Raw genomic sequence first — 20,642 nt, 5'->3', positions numbered from 1 at the left:
CACAGGAGACGCAAGTTTGATTCCAGAGTTGGGGAGATCCTCTGGGACAGAAAATGACAACCCACTCCAGTAGTTTGTTAGGATAATCCTCTGGACAGAGGAAGCTAGTGGGCTACAGTCCATGGGGTCACAAAAAGTCAGACACAACTGAGTGACTAAGCACACATCACAACTCTGCCTCCAGCAAGGAGCAGCCACGGCGACTCAGAGAAGTGATGGAAAGTGTAATATACAAGGAATTTCCATTCTGGCATAAGTTGCCACTATTGCAAATAGAAAACTGATATTATAGTCTATATGAAAAATAACAGCAAGCAAAGAAGAAGTCCCAGTTATTTCTCTCAAAAAAAAAATAGAAAACAAAATAGTAAATAGCACAAAACTGTGGAAATAAATCCCCAAAGTATATATAGAGAATAAGAATACACATATTAAATATGATTCTTCAAAGCTTCCAGACACACAGGACAGGAGTTACTGAGGCTGAAGAGTCATTTAGCAGGAAAGTTGGCTGCAGCAGCATTTGTAATCTGTGAGTGTTTCCATTTCTGGCATTTGGTAAAACTGGCTGAGGCAAACCAGGTAAAAGGTTTTCCAGCTACCAGAAGATTAACTCCTGCATATGCTCAATGTTCTGCTCCAAGTTTTAACTCCAAATGAAACAGTGGTGTGAATTCCAAGGAAAAGTCCAATTTCAGAAGACTCTGCTTGTCTTGGAGAGTCTCTCAGAGGGGCAAGACACAGACACAGACACTGGTGGCAGCCATTCCTGGGAGCTGCCCCTACCACACATACACTGGTGTGGGCAGACACCACCCAGGAATTCTCTCATTTCTACACGCCCTATTCTCACCTTCAACTAATAAGAAATAAATCAACTGAGAAAATATTCATTACAAACTATGAATCTAATGAAACTAAAGAGTTGACTCATTGGAAAAGTCTCTGATGCTGGGAGGGATTGGGGGCAGGAGGAGAAGGGGACGAGAGGATGAGATGGCTGGATGGCATCACGGACTCAATGGACATGAGTCTGAGTGAACTCCGGGAGTTGGTGATGAACAGGGAGGCCTGGCGTGCTGCGATTCATGGGGTCACAAAGAGTTGGACACGACTGAGCGACTGAACTGAACTGATGGCTGATTCATGTTGAGGTTTGACAGAAAGCAGCAAAATTCTGTACAGCAATTATCCTTCAATAAAAAATAAATAATTTTTTAAATAAGTAGTTCTAAACAAAATAATCTGAAAACACATTTTCTGTGTGATACATCCACCTGAGACGGTATGAACTGCAAAAAATAAAATAAAAATCTTAAATTGCTTTCAGATTGCTTTCACATTATAAGGTAAAACAAATGAATAATTATGCTGATATCATTGAGAATTGGACTTAGACATGGAACAAATAGATGATGGGAGGAAAGAGATACAGATGTAAGCACAATAAGATGAAGTAAAACCTTCTTGCATCTGACTTGGACTGGAAACTCCCATATAAACATATTTCTTTACTTTAAAAAATATGTTCTAACTTTGTTTAATGAAAAAGCCAAGAAACAAAAACCAACAGCAATAAGCACCTCTAGCATTCAGACTATAGTTTTTAAATATCATTTCATACTAAAGGAAGCTGGGACTGCTTAGAGAAATGGATGATTCCAGGGCTGGAGCAAATGCTATACAAAATGAGCTGGAAACATCCTCTCACATCAGGAACCAAAATACAAAACAAAACAAAAAATCTACCAAAGACTTCTAGAGTACGTTCAAAAGACTTAGGACCCAACCTGAATAGACTCCCCCTGCCCAAAGATGGCCAAAGGTTGGCACAAGCATAACAAATGAAATGGGTTGAAGCAGATCAGAAATGCTTAAATCCATGAGCTCAAATTGACATTCACAAAAGCAAACAAACAACAATAAAAACTCACTAGCCCCAGAGGAGAACCAACTAATCATTTTGAAAATAGGTTTTAAAAAGTGAAAAACAATATTTTCCCCTACTCTTCCTATAAATATTATAGTTCTGGGTTAACCAAAGAGCTTAGAGCATACCCATTTTGCAACCTTTAGTGAATTAATGGACCTTGGGCAAGGATCATGAATAGCTCCTAACAACACACACACACACACACACACACAAAAGATGTTATGTACCTCATAAAGGAGGTATACAACCCTATCCCCTACAAAAACGAAAGGTGTAAAGAAAATCCAAATGAGTTACACCAAACCTCTAGATATAAACTCCAACTAAGGTGCCAGAGGAACATGTTAATTGACACAGGGGGAGAAGCGATCAGCCAAATCCAGGCTATGGGAGTCTCTACAGGACAAACAACCTAGAGGTGCAGGGTGGGGGAGGGGGGCGGCGGACAGAAAAGCAATTGTATAACCTATGTCAGCCAAATGTATCCTATTTAGTATTGCTTCCAACAGCAAGAGGGGAAAATGACAACTGTGAGCACAGGCTAGATATTGATGACATTAAAGTTAATATTTATGCACAATAATATGCTAAATATGTTTATTGGGGAAGATTCTACATCTTTTAAATATATATACTAAAATATTTATGGATAAAAATGATATGATGTCTTGGAACTGCTTTAAAATAACCTTGGAAAGTGAGAGTGAGTTTCAGATGAATCAAGACTGCTCATTGCGGCAACTATTGAAGCTGACTTAAGGTGACATGGGCTTCCCTGGTGGCTCAGGTGGTAAAGAATCTGCCTTCAATGCAGGAGACCTGGGTCTAATCCCTGGATTGGGAAGATCCCCTGGAGAAGAGAAAGGCTACCCACTCCAGTATTCAGGCCTGGAGAATTCCACGGACTGTATAGTCCATGGGGTTGCAAAGAGCCGGACACGACTGAGCGACATTCACTAGGGTGACATCGGGACTTATTTCCTTTTACCCTTCTGAATTCCTAGCTGAGGATCCCTGTAATAAATGACAGAATAAGAAGAGAAAATCAAACAGAAGTTTATTAACATGTATGTTTCTGATACGCATGCGAAATATCAAGAAGAGCTGAGTAACTCCCTGAGATGGCCCAAGCCACCACCTTAAATGCATCCCCAGCTAAAGACAAAGGAAAAGTGAGGAAGCACCTATGAAAGGTTAACAGGAAAAGCAGCTTAAACTACACTAGGGTTGGGTGTGTTATGCAGATTTCATCCTTCTTGAAGACTGTCCTTCAACAGGATCCTGCTGTGATTTAGAGCCATCCTTCTTTTTCTGGTAGAGAGGCAGACATCCTTACAGGGGGAGGTTTCCTTTATCAGTGTGGATGTCCCGCACAGGAGAGGCGCTTCTACTCTGTCTTCAGGGTTTCTCCTGTGTCTGTTTCTCAAAAACTGAATCAACTCACAGCAATCTTCCCGCCAGAGAGCCCTATTCTGGAGTGACACATTGTGTTACCCTTTCAGTCTACTCTAGTTTTGAAATTTTCTTAAAAATCTATTGGGGGGGAGGGTCGGACACTATAGAGAGCAGTTGACAGAGGGGCCAGAGCTGTTGCTAGAAAAGCAGCTCCTCTTGCCTCTGAGCCTCAGTAGAGGCTGTGGGAGGAGAGGACAGAACACAGAGAACATGGGTCTAGCAGTCAGAGCACCGCGCCTCAGGGACCAGGTCGGCCACCTGCCAGTCATGTGACCCCAAGCCCACCATGTGCCCTCCTGGGTCTCCAGGTCTTTATCTGTGAAAATACTGGCCTTACTTCCCTCGGAGGAATCCTAGGACAACTAAATGAGCTACAAAAGCTCAGAGTGCTCTGAGACCACCATAAAAACAAGGGTTTTTCATCACACTTATTATTAGAAGTACTGGTAAGAGATATATTCTATTCTTAATGGCAGAGGCTAGTTTAGCAAAGGGCTTGGAAAACTCATTGTTGCTCACAGGTGATCACAGAGGAACAAGAACTCTTGAGAAAAGTCATGTGTAAAGCCAAACTTTCTAGACTGTAATTAAACTTTCACTTCTAAAGTTTTTAACCATTATGAATGCAATCTTTTAAAAAGAGTCTCCCACTTTCCTGACTACATATAGAAAATGGATTGGGGGCAGGGGTGGAAGAAGCAAGTGAAATAGGTGACAGAACTTAAGAGGTACAAACTCCAAATTATAAAATAAGTAAAAGGGGATCAGGGACAAAAAATAAGTATATAAAATTAAAAAAAAATAAATCCTAGGATTAAAATATACAACATAGGAAATATATTCAATAATATTGGAATAACTTTGCATGGTGACAGTTAGTAACTAAACTTATCACGTACAGTATAAAATATTAAATCACTAATGATGTATACCAGAAACTAATATAACATTGTAAGCCAATCATACTTAAATTTAAAAAGTTCTTTTAACTTTACATTAGTAACTTACGTATGCTTCGAAAACGAAAAGAGAATGGATATAAAACCCTAATTTATAACTCAAGGTCATCACTGTGGGTATTACTGACACCTAATAGCTAACGCTATGCTCTCAGGAACCAGCAGGACACACACAGCAGGTCTGCTTGGCAGGTCCTCTTCTGCTTGGCTCAAGGGCCCCTCCTCTCCGGCTGTGTGGTCCTCAGTGGTTGCTCTCAGCCCACAGTATCTTTCCCACCAGCAGCCACTCCTCAGCAAAGTGAAGGACACATGGAAGAAAGTGTTGGAAAATAAATGCAAAGACCACTCACCTCTTGGGGAACCAGCCGTGAGTCAAGGCACAAAGCCCACTGTGGGATGCAGAGGATTCTGTTTACTTCCTGCCCATCAGCTGAGCTCCAAAGAGAAGATTTACACACACATGTGCTTCCCACAGCCTCAACCTGGACCAGAGACCATCAGCAAAAGTGGCTTCAAACAAAGGCCAAGTGACCGGACAAGGCTGGGCCTCTTCAAAGGGTCCTGGGAATAGGATATAATTCCTGGCCACACCTCCCCTCTCAGGGGAAGGGACTGGGTGAACCCACTCTGGCTCTCTGAGGTCACCCCACTTATACGCCAGCAGGTGGAGACCTCACCTCTCAGAGAGAAGCCCTGGGGAGGTGGTCTCTGTGACTCAGGCCCAGGCAGAGGCTTCAGGCTCCTCCTCTCCACATTGAGGGCCCTGGGCAGGTGGAGACCTGTCCTCTCTACCCACAGTACCTGTGGAGGTGCACACAGGGGCCAGGGGTGCTGGGAGCTCTCCGGCTGTTCTGTTCTAATTAGGGGTGACCAGCAAGTGCTCCACAGCCTGCTACTTGTTTCTCTGAGAGGTAGAGATACTCCTCAGTTCTCACAGGACAGCTCATGGAATTCTCCAGGCCAGAATACTGGAGTGGGTAGCCTTTCCCTTGTCAAGGGGATCTTCCCAACCCCAGGATCAAACTCAGGTCTCCCTCATTGCAGGCAGATTCCTTACCAGCTGATCGATCAGAGAAGCCCTTCTCATAGGACAGAGGTTTTTATATCTCAAAATTCTAAAATCCTAAAAGCCTCACCCAGGACTGGCGCCACCCTGCTTTCTCCCACTGGTGCCGCCAGGAGTACCTGGGATGCCTTGCTCGTGCTGTAGGTGGAAAGACCACACTGCTTGGGATCATGGAGGATCCACAGGGTGTTCTGTGCATCTGAGGGATTAAAAGAGGGCTGGAGATCTAAAAGGAAACATGTTTGTGTTTTAGAAAGTCCTGGGCTGAGTCTAGATCTTCCACCACCTAAAATATAAAGAGCAAGCAGTATAGATTGATCACAACATGGGAGGCTGCTTCAGAAAATCAATTATTTAACTAACTAGTACTGCTACTAGTACTAGTAGTACTACCACACAGATGAGCCCCTAAATTTACATCCTCTACTCCCCACTTCTCTGCCATGACCACCCAGCGACCAACCTCCTGAAAGGGCCCAGGGCTCTTCCAGTTCCACTTTATGCAGCCCCAGGCCTGGCCTTCCTGGATCCCCAGCAGGAAGTATTACTGGGGCTGGACAACTTTGAAATCAACACTCCCAGCACCACAGTGGGGAGGATTCCCTCTCAGGAAGAACCCCAGATCCTGCGGCCTCTCCCTCTATGTCTTCTTCTCCCATGAGCTGCCACAGCCAAGATCCAGGACTCATATTAGGATGGGATCCATCCAAGGCTTAGTGACCCCACCCAAGGAGCCAACAGCCCAGGACAGCGAGAAAAACCAGCAGCTCAGTTCAAACCCAGCCACATGGGCTCTGCTTTGAACCCTCCTGACTTTAAGACTCTTTAGCATCTGGTACCAAAGAGAAACTAGAGAACCAGGGACAGCAGAGAAAGATCTGCTCCAGGATATGATCCAACATTAAACCCGGAGGCCACTCATCCAACCAGGCACCTGGCATGAGCCACAGGCAGACACCAAGGCCCCAGGGTTTCCTGATAAGCAGAATTCATGAGAGCTCTGCTGTGTGAGGTCAGGAAATCCTGCACAAACAGGCCACACCAGCTTGCCACCTGGTATTTCAAACAGAGACTTACTGTGACTATGTGGAAATTCCATGACTGGGACAGCTGCACACGGGACAAAGAAGGGCTGGGGCAGCCTGACGGGATCCTGCTTGCCCTCCTACCCCGTCTTTCACAAGGCACTGCAGTACCTAGGTGGTCAGTGTCCTCTCAAAGGCAGCACCCTGCCCCACACACCTGTCCCACCCTCTGACACAACAGCCAATCCTCTTCTGACATCAGTGAGAACTCCATCCCCCAAGACCATCCAGTCACCTGGGAGCTGGCAGATTCTCTGTCTCTCCAGTTGTGCGGGGCGGACTTCACCTGCCCAGCTGCCCACTGCCCACAGTGCCCTCAGTCCAGCACAGGCTTTACACAAGAGCCACGCCGCCCACCGCTAAACCACCTGGCCCACCCAGCTCACCCCAACACAATGGACTGAGGACAGCTCACACCTTCTCTACCTAAAACACCCCTTTCTCAGCAACTGCATCTTCTATCCCTCCTGCCCTCACATACTCACAGGCCGCCCGTATCTTTAAGGCAGCACCAAGGGACCACGGAGAGCACGAGCCACCCAGTGGGGTCTGCAGCAGACCCCCAGTAGGCTCAGCCAGAACAGGGGGCTGCTGGCACTGTGTCCCCAGGTGAACTGTCTCACTAGGGGATCTTGACCCAGGATCTTCAGGGTTACAGGAGTCACTGACCTCACAGCTTTCTGCCTCTCATGTGCCCTGCACATTCCCTCCTACACCCTCTGCCAATGCCAGGCTATCAGGACTCCCCCTTCAATCAGGAATCTGCTCCCACAACCAGGGAAAGAAAGCAGCATGGAGGGTGCACAGAATTCACGGTGAAACTGGAGCTCCTCCCCACAAGGGCTTTGCTCATAGTGCCAGCCCACGGGGAAGTGGGCAGCCTGGGGCAAGGTGTGATCTTAGGAGTTCTGGGCAGCTGCAGGCCAGATGCAGGGCCCTGGTTTCTGTTCCCCTGGAACAGGAAAGACGATGTTATCTTCTTAGAAAAGCGTTTATCAGATGTGACCTGGTCAAGATAATAATTTTTACCTTGTTAAACTATAACAAAGTGCCATAAAAATGTATGTTATTCTGGGCTCATGTCCAAATTATCTTCCTCTAAATCACAGGGCACATATTGCCTGAGGCTGCTGGAATCTTCTTTTGGTCAAAGATCAGTCAGTATTTATACTGAGAACCAGGAACTTTCTAACATAATATAAAATGTCTTTCGTTTCTAGGCCATCCTTCCACAATACTGTTTTAACCGTTAAAAGAAAAATAGTAACCCCTGGAGTTCAGTCCTCACCCATTGTAAAGATAAATACAACTTCTGAGCTCTATCATGTTTCCTAGAGGGTTTATCCTTAGACCTTAGACTACTGGCCTCTCTCCCTACCTGTCCTGTCCACCTCAGGACAGGACACATGTATGTATGCTGTCCACATACATACAGCAAAAAGCAATGCACAGTATAAAAGTCTTTTACCTCCAGAAATGTAAACATTCCCCAAACTACATAGGGTTTCCAGTAACACTTTACGATCGCTTTCGTTAAGGAAGGCTCCCGTGCGTCCTTCTGGGCTCTCTTCACTTCCTGATCCCAGTGCCTGCGATGAGAAAGAGAGCACAGTGAAGAGCAGCGTGTCCACCAAAGGGGAAAGGGGGCGGGGCGGAGTGGGAGAGGAGCCCGCACTACAGGCCCTCTGCGGCCGCGCAATAGATGCCGGCTACCTGCTCACAGACTCCTGAAAGATGAGCGGTGCAGACTCTGAAGCACCAGAGAAACAGGCCTTGAGGGAAAAGTTCCAGATTGTGGAAACAAGTTCCTGCCTAGATTTGCTGGATTCACAGGTCATGAACAGCTCAAGAGGGCAGACACCCTCCTCCAGGGGCCCCACCTCTGAGACAGAGCTCGGCCTCCAGGGCCGTGGCTGCTGGCTCCCTCCACATCCACGGATGCACAGGGAACCAGGGTTCCCCCAGCCTCCAAAGTGGGCTAAGCCCAGGGTCAGCCTGAGGGGGTGAGCCTGCAGAGTCAGGGGAGGAGTCTCAGAAGAACCCAGAGGAAGGCAAAGCATCCCCAAACCTTTAGCCTCATGTGAAAATTCTCACTCTTCTTCCCCTTCTCCCTGATGTCTGTGCTCACCCTTGCAGCTCTTCTCCAAGGTGCTGGGAGCGATCTTCTGGAAGCACCGAGTACATGTCATCTGGTTCTAATTTCCGTTTGTGACCGATTTTAAACAAGGGGTTTAGCCACCTGTTAAACATGAAAAGGAGAGTGACATATATCCGGATTACACATCTCTAATTAGAAACCTACATTCATGGACATTGTTAAAATAGAAGTCTACATTTTAAATATATAAAGATACATGGGGAATGTAGACATGTTCTTCCACACATACATTCTAGGTATAGGAAAGTCATGCTGGCTTATACATGGTATAACTTAAAAGCAGGCTGTTTGTGGCCTACTGAACATACATGGTACATCTGCTTTAATTATTAAGGAAAAACATATCTAGAAATGAAAATAAAGTAACGGTGCTTCAGGCAAGCAGAATAGAGCTGCATGGCCATTGTGGGTAAGGCTGCAGATATGTTTCTGTATTACTGAGGACTTAAATCTTCTGAACTGTATCAGATTCAAGGATACCTAGGTGGCACTGGTGGTAAAGAACGTGTCTGCTAACGCAGGAGATGTTAGAGATGTTGGTTTGATCCCTAGGTTGGGAAGATCCCCAGGAGAAGGACATGGTAACCCACTCCAGTATTCATGCCTGGAAAATCCCATGGACAGGGGATCCTGGTGTGCTACAATCCATGGGGTCTCAAAGAGTCAGATATGACTGAAGTGTCTTAGCACCAGTCATATTCAAAGCAGTTTCAACCTTGAGATCAAGATCTCCTTAGATCAGCTGTCAACACAGAGGAGTTTTTACCGGGAATTATCTTATGGACACAACACCCTGAGTCTAACAGGCTCCAGTTCCTGACCTCCTTACAGTCCTGTCAGCCTCCCCTCAGCCAGAATGCTCATGTGAGCCTCATTCTGACCCCAACCTCCTGAAGTCATTCTAAAGATAAGTAACACCTTCCCAACTAAAATGCACAGTTGATTCTTCTTACTCCCTGGCAGATTAATTTATTTTAAAAAGTAACATTCAAACATCCAAAAGGGCTGAAATTTTACTGACTGTTGGATCTGTCATCATCAGCCTCAGTCGGGGAATAAATATAGCCCGCCAGACTTTCAGGGAACTCCACTAACAGCTGATAGCATCACCAAACTATGGTTTAATTCCTCCATGCCCAGGCTTCTGCCCGGGGACATCAAGGTTGCCCACTGCCACCACACCCCTGCAAAGGCGTATGTGTTAGTCAAATCCCTGTTTTCTGGGAATTCAACCAACTGTTCACTATGAGCCCTCTACCTCCAGGCATGGCTGACTCTAGATAGTTACCATACTTAACGGCTGTGGGAACAGGATCATACCAAACACAGAGGGGTCTGGCTATGCAGCCATTACCCTGGATGAAAGGGCACCATCATGAGCCTAAACGTGACTCAAGAAAACCCAAAGACAGTGTGTGCACCCCTGAGGGATGTTTATTCCCCAAGGCCCCTGTGGCAAGGGCCACCCATGTTGGGCTATCACTATCTCCAAGAAAACTCTACCAGGGGACACTGGGCTATAGGTGGTTCACACCCAGATCAAGGTTACATTCAGATTTTAATTACACTCGCACAACCTGTGAATCAAAGGGGCCATTCATCTAGTCAGGAGGGGAGCTGGACTGGTAATAGCAGTCGTCTCTCTTGTAGGATCCCTGATGAGATTAGAACTAGAAACGATTTATAATCCCATAACCATTAAAAAAAAAAAAAAAAAGTCAGAGACTGGCCCGGGTAAGTAGAGAAACCAGTTTTAGAATGACAAAATCTTACTGGACTCTCTGGCCCACATGACACTTGACCACTACAAAGCTCTTGATTACCTGCCGGCTGATCAAGGGGGAATCTGTGCCCCAGCAACAATTTTCTATTGTTTCTTTGTTAATACAAGCAGTCTGATAAAAGAGAGTGCATCCCAACTGCCAGAGAAAGCCGCTTGCAGACTAAAACAAATGTCATATGGTATCACTTATACATAGAATCTTTAAAAAACGGTACAAATGAACTTACCTACCAAACAGAAAGAGTTACAGATGTAGAAAATGAACTTATCGTTACCAGGAGACAGGGAAGTAGGGACAATTGGGAGACTGGAATTGATATATATAAACTACTATATTTGTGTCTGACTCTTTGTGGTCCCATGAACTGTTGCCCACTAAGCTCCTCTGTCCATGGGATTCTCCAGGCAGGAATATCAAAGTGGGTTGCCATCTCCTTCTTCAGGGATTCTTCCCAGCCCAGGGATCTAACCCAGGTCTCCTGCTTTGTAGCCGGATTCCTTATCATCTGAGCCACCAAGGAAGCATATATAAAATAGATAACTAATAAGAACCTGCTGTATAACAGAGGGAACTCTACTCAATACTCTGCAATAGCCTTTATCTTTTTTCTTTTTTAAAGAAAATAATATTTTTTTAAAAGTGGGTATATGTATAATTGATTTACTTTGCTGTACTCCTGAAACTAACACAACATTGTAAATCAACTATACTCCAATAATTATTATTATTTTTTTAAAGAGGCCACTTGGCTAAACGCTCAGAACAAGAATGGCCTGACTGAAAAATCTGTGACAGTTTCAAAAGAAAGATCCCCAGATTCCCTGAGCTTCTAAGGCCATTCTTAGAGCCCTTCCAGTTACTCTCCTTCTCTTGCTCTTTGGTCCATGATTCCTCAATTGTCTCATTAGTTTTATCTCTTGGAGAACTGAGATAATGAAGCTGCAGATGGTCTTTACCCAGGGCTATGAGAAACTGGGACTCTAGCTTGGTGACAAGCAGATTCATTTTTGGTGAATCAGGAGAAATTCTGCCCCTCTAACCTAGCATATGGCAATGCCCATGCTCAGCAGGAAGTGTTTCAGAAGACCAACATTTGCCCTTTCAGAGTCTATCAGGAAAGAGGAGCAGTAAAAAGGAAAGGCTGTTGCCCTAGAATTATATCCCTGCCCCTTTCTCAAATGGAAACCAGTTGCTCTTATCTGACTTTCAGACTCAATCATAAAAGGAAAGAGAAAAATAAGAACCAATTAGAACTAGCCAGGACCCAAATGGCAGAAGACCTAACCTCCAATAGACACAGAGCATCATTACGCATTCACTGTAATATAGTAGCATGCTAAATGAACCCACTAGGACCATTACAGTTGACAATGGTTATGATGACAAAGTGAGAGCTCATACAAGGACTGAAAAGGAGTGTTTTCTGAATTTCAGGTCCAAATCACACCCCGCTCTTGCATAAGCCATGAATATTCCTCCCTCTGTTAATAGGATTTCCTTCCATTGGCTTCAACCCTGCTAGATACACAGTGTCTAAGCCAAAGTGGGCTGAGAGGTTCATTTGCAAACTGAGTCTCCGCTTCTCACTCTTTGATCGCTGAGCAAAGCTTGTGCTCTACCAGTCTCACCATCAGTTTACTTATTTGTTGTGGGAATCCGAGTGGAGAAAGAACCTCCCCATCATGATAAGGGGTCTCAGCCTGGGCTAGGGCCCTGGAACAAGTCCAGGCAACCAATTCTATGACAAGCACAGCAGTTACATACACAAGAAACATAGACACTGGAATCAGACTGCCTGGCTTGAGAAGATCCCACTGCTTACTAGCTGTGTGATGGTCGGCAACTCACTCAACCTCTGTGCTTCAGTGTCTCCTAGTGTGAAATAAGAGGCTCCTTCCTCTCCAGCAGGAAAACTGGAAATGGGTGCCATCCAAAATCAAAGTCTCCACCTTCGATTTCTATGCACATACATTTTCTTTTTTTTTTTTTTTTTTTTAGTTTTTTATTTTTTAAATTTTAAAATCTTTAATTCTTACATGCATTCCCAAACATGAACCCCCCTCCCACCTCCCTCCCCATAACATCTTTCTGGGTCATCCCCATGCACCAGCCCCAAGCATTCTGCATCCTGCATCAGACATAGACTGGCGATTCAATTCACATGATAGTATACATGTTAGAATGTCATTCTCCCAAATCATCCCACCCTCTCCCTCTCCCTCTGAGTCCAAAAGTCCGTTATACACATCTGTGTCTCTTTCCCTGTCTTGCATACAGGGTCGTCATTGCCATCTTCCTAAATTCCATATATATGTGTTAGTATACTGTATTGGTGTTTTTCTTTCTGGCTTACTTCACTCTGTATAATCGGCTCCAGTTTCATCCATCTCATCAGAACTGATTCAAATGAATTCTTTTTAATGGCTGAGTAATACTCCATTGTGTATATGTACCACAGCTTTCTTATCCATTCATCTGCTGATGGACATCTAGGTTGTTTCCATGTCCTGGCTATTATAAACAGTGCTGCAATGAACATTGGGGTACATGTGTCTCTTTCCATTCTGGTTTCCTCGGTGTGTATGCCCAGCAGTGGGATTGCTGGGTCATAAGGTAGTTCTATTTGCAATTTTTTAAGGAATCTCCACACTGTTCTCCATAGTGGCTGTACTAGTTTGCATTCCCACCAGCAGTGTAGGAGGGTTCCCTTTTCTCCACACCCTCTCCAGCATTTATTGCTTGCAGATTTTTGGATCGCAGCCATTCTGACTGGTGTGAAGTGGTACCTCATTGTGGTTTTGATTTGCATTTCTCTAATAATGAGTGATGTTGAGCATCTTTTCATGTGTTTGTTAGCCATCCGTATGTCTTCTTTGGAGAAATGTCTATTTAGTTCTTTGGCCCATTTTTTGATTGGGTCGTTTATTTTTCTGGAGTTGAGCTGCAGAAGTTGCTTGTATATTTTTGAGATTAGTTGTTTGTCAGTTGCTTCATTTGCTATTATTTTCTCCCATTCAGAAGGCTGTCTTTTCACCTTGCTTATATTTTCCTTTGTTGTGCAGAAGCTTTTAATTTTAATTAGATCCCATTTGTTTATTTTTGCTTTGATTTCCAGAATTCTGGGAGGTGGATCATAGAGGATCCTGCTGTGATTTATGTCTGAGAGTGTTTTGCCTATGTTCTCCTCAAACTCATTCTATGAGGCCACCATCACCCTAATACCAAAACCTGACAAAGATGTCACAAAAAAAGAAAACTACAGGCCAATATCTCTGATGAACATAGATGCAAAAATCCTCAACAAAATTCTAGCAATCAGAATCCAACAACACATTAAAAAGATCATACACCATGACCAAGTGGGCTTTATCCCAGGGATGCAAGGATTCTTCAATATCCGCAAATCAATCAATGTAATTCACCACATTAACAAATTGAAAAATAAAAACCATATGATTATCTCAATAGATGCAGAGAAGGCCTTTGACAAAATTCAACATCCATTTATGATAAAAACTCTCCAGAAAGCAGGAATAGAAGGAACATATCTCAACATAATAAAAGCTATCTATGACAAACCCACAGCAAACATTATCCTCAATGGTGAAAAATTGAAAGCATTTCCCCTAAAAGTCAGGAACAAGACAAGGGTGCCCACTTTCACCGCTACTATTCAACATAGTTCTGGAAGTTTTGGCCACAGCAATCAGAGCAGAAAAAGAAATAAAAGGAATCCAAATTGGAAAAGAAGAAGTAAAACTCTCACTGTTTGCAGATGACATGATCCTCTACATGGAAAACCCTAAAGACTCCACCAGAAAATTACTAGAGCTAATCAATGAATATAGTAAAGTTGCAGGATATAAAATCAACACACAGAAATCCCTTGCATTCCTATACACGAATAATGAGAAAGTAGAAAAAGAAATTAAGGAAACAATTCCATTCACCATTGCAACGAAAAGAATAAAATACTTAGGAATATATCTACCTAAAGAAACTAAAGACCTATATATAGAAAACTATAAAACACTGATGAAAGAAATCAAAGAGGACACTAATAGATGGAGAAATATACCATGTTCATGGATTGGAAGAATCAATATAGTGAAAATGAGTATACTACCCAAAGCAATTTACAAATTCAATGCAATCCCTATCAAGCTACCAGGCACATTTTTCACAGAACTAGAACAAATAATTTCAAGATTTGTATGGAAATACAAAAACCTCGAATAGCCAAAGCAATCTTGAGAAAGAAGAATGGAACTGGAGGAATCAACTTGCCTGACTTCAGGCTCTACTACAAAGCCACAGTCATCAAGACAGTATGGTACTGGCACAAAGACAGACATATAGATCAATGGAACAAAATAGAAAGCCCAGAGATAAATCCACACACATATGGACACCTTATCTTTGACAAAGGAGGCAAGAATATACAATGGAGTAAAGACAATCTCTTTAACAAGTGGTGCTGGGAAAACTGGTCAACCACTTGTAAAAGAATGAAACTAGATCACTTTCTAACACCGCACACAAAAATAAACTCAAAATGGATTAAAGATCTAAATGTAAGATCAGAAACTATAAAACTCCTAGAGGAGAACATAGGCAATGCACATACATTTTCAAAATCAACAAACAGAATGTGCTTTGAGAGTTTCTTGCCCTACCTGAAATTAAAGAGACATTTATCTATTTTGCCATTATTTATGGTGAAAGTGAAAGTGAAGTCGCTCAGTCGTGTCCGACTCTCTGCGACCCCATGGACTGTAGCCTACCAGGCTCCTCTCTCCACGGGATTTTCCAGGCAATAGTACTGGAGTGGATTGCCATTTCCTTCTCCAGGGGATCTTCCCGACCCAGGGATCGAACCCGGGTCTCCTGCATTGTAGACAGACGCTTTATCATCTGAGCCACCAGGGAAGACCATTATTTATGGTAATCACACACATATTCCTTCTTCTAGGACCCTCTTTCCTTAAGGGACATCAAATAGCCAAGAGATGTAGCCACATACACTGACTATACCACCATCAAAACAAGCATAGGAGCTGCCATCCCCCTGGGGATCCCCTAGGCTGTCCCATAAAAGAAGTATCAGAATTTGTGGGAAAGATGAATGGGTTAGAGCTGAGAAAAAAAAGATCTAGTAATCACCCAAGTGTGATTAAAGTCCAAAGTTTCAGGCCTGCCTTTCTGTAGTCCCAGCTATTAGATGAAGACTTAATTTAAGAGTTTTAGCACTCTGCAGCATTTTTCATCTGTGTGTTTCCTCCCAGATCAGGGATCCTTCAGTGGTTTCAGGAGTATAGGACTCCTGGGCAGAACCATCTACATCAAGACCATGTACTGCTTCTCTCAGCTAGAGATCTGGATAAGAACCCACAGGTTTCACAGACCCCATCCCCAGGGTTTGGTCCTCAAAGGTGGAAGTGGATATATTTACAATAGGGAAAGGGGCTGTGGTCAAACAGACACTCTGCTCCTGGCTGTGTGTCCCAGGAAAAAGCAAAAGGTGTTCCAGAATGGTGTTCACATTCACTTCATAAAAAAACAATTGTGTTTTGTACTCACATGAAATTGGCCTCGACTAGGTACCAGGACAAACAGTCAACCACACAGGGAGGGAAGCAGGGAGAGAAAGAAAGACATGGCCATATACAGGGTGAGAGAGGGAGCCCAGGCAGCTGGAACTCAGATGTTCACCTAAGGAATATAGGGAAAGGTGGGGACATTATTGGAAGATGGTAAAGGGGCAGGTCACTGATTAGATAAAGAAAGTTGTTCATAAGCTGCTTCCTTGGGGTGAAAGTTGCAGCTTCTTTCAGAACTGATCGTGAATTGCTGAGCTGTTCTGAGGCAGCTGGATAAGGTGGACACCAGGTCCCTGGGTCCTCTTCCCACCCCTACTGCCACCAGTCCCGAGCGCACCCTCTCCTTGTCCCTTGGTCCCCAACAGAAGCCACCAGTGTCAGGCATGTGCTTGCATGAATTGTCACAGCTTAGATGGGGTGCTCACCAGACAAACAGGCGCGAGAAGAAGTTTGCCTTCTGCAACGGGTTGGTCTTCACCTCCGGGGACACAGGCAGCATCTTGCAGGCCAAGGCAGACACAGACCGGGGTCGCCCTGCTCAGGAGGCGGTGGGGCTCCTGCTGCTCCTGGAGGAACCGGCGGGGATACTGGAGACTGGCCGCCCCGCAGGTCCACTGGGCTGGATCCTGAGAACACCTGCTCCCGAGAGTGGAGCGCCCTTTGTGCGCCAAGGCTCACCTCCCAGGGCTGAGAAGCCTCCAGAGTCCACCTTTGAGGCACCCACTCTGTGCAGCTGCTGTCACAGGCATAGGATGGAGGCAGCGTGCCACGTGTGGGGCTGCAGGACCAAGGGACACCCAGGTAGACACTTCCAGAAGCCCCACGCAGGTGGGAGGCAAAGTTATCAGCTCTTTGATAAAGGCAGGCAGGAAGGCTGACTGCAGGGCACAACCAGCCAGGCTCCCAGGAGAGCCCCTGGCTGCAAACTCAGTGGAAGTTCCTGCTCTGAGTCCAGGAACTCACCCAGAAGGTGGAGCGGGAGGCTCAGGCCCCACCCACCTCTGCTCCTCAGCGGCTGCCCATGCTCTGCAGAAGAAACCCTGAGAAAGCTGGCAGGAGACAGCAGCCCACCTTCTGGGCACGCTGCCCTCATCAGGATCAAACAAGGGCGCTGTGGGAAGGTCTCCAACTGGAATGGAGCAGGACCCTGTGGGGCCTTCCTGGGATAGACCCTACCCCCACCGCATGCCCTTGGCCTGGCTCTTGTTTGTAGAAAAGCTTCAGTCTCCCAGGCCTCCTCTGAGTCACAAGAGGTTGGCTCAAGGATGATTGAAAGAATATGAACATGTAACAACAAAAACACTTCATCAATAGATTAGACATACAGCAATCACAGAATCTTTACAACAGGATCTGGTGCACATTCCTGAGTTGTTTTGTAGATGCTAAAAAGTCCACCAGGTGGAAGAAGTTAACTGCATGATGACCAGGATAAACTGGAACCTAAGGATATATGATGATAACCCCTGTTACATCACCTTGCTCCCCCACATCAAGCAGAATAGTGCATGAGCTAATCAAGTACCCTGGACTCTCTCCCTCAGCTTGCCTTTAAAAATCCCCTCCTCCCCCTCAGCCCCCCGGAAATCCACTGGGGAGTTCCAGCCTTCTGAGCATGAACAAACATCCTGTACTCCTTGTTTGACCCTTGCAATAAACCTTTCTTTGCTCAGAATTCCCAACTTTTCAGTTTGTTTCACCTCAGTGCACATTGGGCACAAGACCTTGGTTTGGCCAATACAAACCAGGCACCAAATATTTGATGAAGGCCAACAACAGGGTTTAGCACAGATTATGGTTATAGAACTGCAGGACTTAGAGAAATGAAACAGAAGATTGGAAAAGTTCAAATGATTTCAAAAGATGAATTCATGCAGTCATTGGAGATCTCCACAACATGTGAGATGTCTTGCGTCTCACAGGTTACATTGTGGGGGGACTCCTGTGAGCTTTTTGCTGCCCTCCTACAAGGAGAATTTGGGACAGAGAGATTGCCTTATGATATCTTTCATCATGAGCTCAGGGCCTGCCTAGCAGAGTAACAGTGGCATATGTTGCAGGATACGGGTTATCCACATTTGTGGGGAACTTACTTCATTTTTAACTCAAACAATGCCCTATTCAAGGAGGTGTTATCTCTATTTTACAGATGAGAAAAATGAGGTTCAAGGACAACACTTCTCCAGGGCCTTCAAATCAATAAATGATGAATCTTGATTTGGATTCAAGTCCAAGACCAGCATGACTGTCTTGGATGGTCATGGATTCAAGTCCAAGACCAGCATGATTGTCATGGATGGTCAGTGTGTGAAAAGTACCAAGAATATGCCATCTGAATGAACCAATGACTGTAGGACTGAGAACAAAATCTTGGGACCTCACTCATAAGTGCTAAGTTATTTGTGTAGATGTCTTACCAGCTCAGCCGCTTTTCTTCCCTTTCATTCTAAATGAAGAAAGATCAAAGTTTGCGGGGCTTATAACAAGATCACCTCATTATTCTTTGATAATTTCCCATGCACCTTGGCTAAAATGGTGTTATTAATGATGACTTTTAGCTTCAGTTATGCAAGATGAATATGTCCTGCAGAACTAGGACATGGCAACGTGTCTACAATTGACGATTCTGTACTGTGTCCTGTTCATTTGCTGAGAGTAGAGCTTAGGGGTTCTCAACATAAAAGAGAAAAAAAAAATCTAAATGATTAAGATGTGAAGCGATAGATACATTAATTGGCTTAGTATGATGAGCATTTCAGTGTATATGTATGTCATCAAGTTGTACATCTAAATATATACAATTTCTGATTGTCAATTATACCTCAATAAATCTGGAGGAGAAATCAATTTTAAAGAAATCCTTAATGTATTCAAACATTTTTTATAACTCAAACATGTAACAGTGGCAATGTGTTGATTATTTTCTATTAATGGGCATGATGGTTGTTTATTATACTATTTTCTTGATTTTATTTTCTTAACTTTAATGCATGTTTGAAATTTTCTATTGAAAAAAGGAAGACAGAGCTGAAAATTGTCAGTTTTCAATTACCCATCTTTCTGGTGTTAACTTTTTCTAAGATAATGCAATCTACAATCTAAATAATCACTCCTCACCTAATTTCCAGTTGTCTTTGAAATTCTCTACATTTTCCATCCCTATAAATGTTCAGCTACTAGTTCTTCTTCAAAGATAAAGAAATTGTTTGCTGAAGTTGGGAGTCTGGTGACTTCCCTTGTCACAAATTCCCCAGAATGTTCTCTCCAGTTCCAACTATCTCAGGACCATAGTTGTCATCTCCAAACTGTCAAATCACTCAGTCCCTTCAGTTTCTGGTGTATTTTTTTAAACTAAGACTTTTTTTAAAAACTTCTTGGCATTATTTTCTGAATAAACTAATATGATGTTTAGAAGAAATGTCGAAATCCAGTGTTAAATTGTTCACAGAAGAGTGGCTCTAGAGCCAGGGGACCAGATCCTTCACTCATCTTCCTTCTTACAGGGTTACTGTGAGCCTCAGGACTTGTGAAAGCATTTTCTAAAACCTAAAACAAAATACAAATAAAACTTTGTTTTGAACAGATGTTCAGTGAATGCCTTTCAGGTGCAGGACCACTAGGCAAGACACAGAGCTTACAAACAGGGGAGATGTCATAAGACCTCTATCTGCACTTGTTTATTGATCTGAAATGGCTCAATACTACGACTAAAGGAGCAATAACAAGTGATGGAAAGGATGCAGAGAAACCAGAATCCTCATATACGGCTGGTGGGAAAGTAAAACGGTACATCACAAAGTTACCACATAACCCAGCAATTCTTCTCATAGTTATCTATCCAAGATAAATGAAAACATATGTCCACTTGAAAACTTAGCTACAAATGTTATAACACCATTATTCATTAAAGATAAAGGTGTGAGGGATGGGAGGAAGAAAGTGCACACCACCTTATGAATGGGTAAATGAAATCTGGAATTACATGCAATAGGATATGATTTGTCAAGATAGATACACTGATGTATGCCACAAAGCAGATGAACATTGAATATATTATGCGAGTTAATGAAGCCAGCCATTGACTCTAGTGAGGAGGACAAAACAGTATCTAAGGAGAAATGCAATCTTGTTGGACTTGTTGCTTCATTTCCAAGCAAACCTCAGGGATAGATAGTGGAAATTTGTATCTGTGCAAACTATAAAATATTATATGGTCTACAGCAGGGGTCCTCAACTACTGGTCTGTGGCCTGTTAGGAACCAGGCCACATAGTAAGAGGTGAGTGATGGGCAAGAAAGAGAAGCTTGATCAGTATTTACAGCCATTCCATTCATCACTCACATTACCACCTGAGCTCCGCCTCCTGTCAGACCAGCAGCAGCGTTAGATTCTCATAGAGGCACAAACCTTACTGGGAACTGCCCACGGAGGGATCTAGGTTTTACTTCTTATGAGAATCCAATGCCTGATGATCTGAGGTGGAGCTGAAGGGATGATGCTAGCAAACACAGATTATCACGAACAGAGAGCTTGACGACACAGAGACCAAAATAAGACAATTGCTTGCAGACTCATATCAAAACACTTTCGTTGAATGGCAAG

The 20,642-nt window shown here is 43.9% G+C and overlaps 1 protein-coding gene across 11 annotated transcripts in view; it reads right to left on the bottom strand.

The window, feature by feature from the left end:
• Positions 1-20,642, bottom strand: part of LOC106991387 (ATP-binding cassette sub-family C member 4-like) — a 589,015-nt gene that overhangs the window by 181,025 nt on the left and 387,348 nt on the right. For 10 of the 11 annotated variants that reach the window (XR_009595284.1, XM_042254994.1, XM_060394635.1 and 7 more), the window contains exons 1-3: positions 16,466-16,969; positions 8,627-8,737; positions 7,967-8,087 (exon numbers count right to left, since the gene is read on the bottom strand). The exons of the other annotated variant lie outside the window; for it this stretch is intronic. Coding sequence is in view for 9 of the 10 variants with exons in the window: in XM_042254994.1 (XP_042110928.1) it covers positions 7,967-8,087; positions 8,627-8,737; positions 16,466-16,539 (306 nt within the window). In the remaining variant the exon portion in view is untranslated. Of the gene's footprint in view, positions 1-7,966; positions 8,088-8,626; positions 8,738-16,465; positions 16,970-20,642 lie in introns of those variants that run through there. 11 annotated transcript variants of the gene reach the window in all.

This window comes from Ovis aries, chromosome 10 (assembly GCF_016772045.2).
Source record: "Ovis aries strain OAR_USU_Benz2616 breed Rambouillet chromosome 10, ARS-UI_Ramb_v3.0, whole genome shotgun sequence".
NCBI classification, from domain to species: Eukaryota; Metazoa; Chordata; class Mammalia; order Artiodactyla; family Bovidae; genus Ovis; species Ovis aries.
The sequence above is the reverse complement of the archived record's forward strand: the minus strand, read 5'-3'. Positions and strand labels throughout refer to the sequence as shown.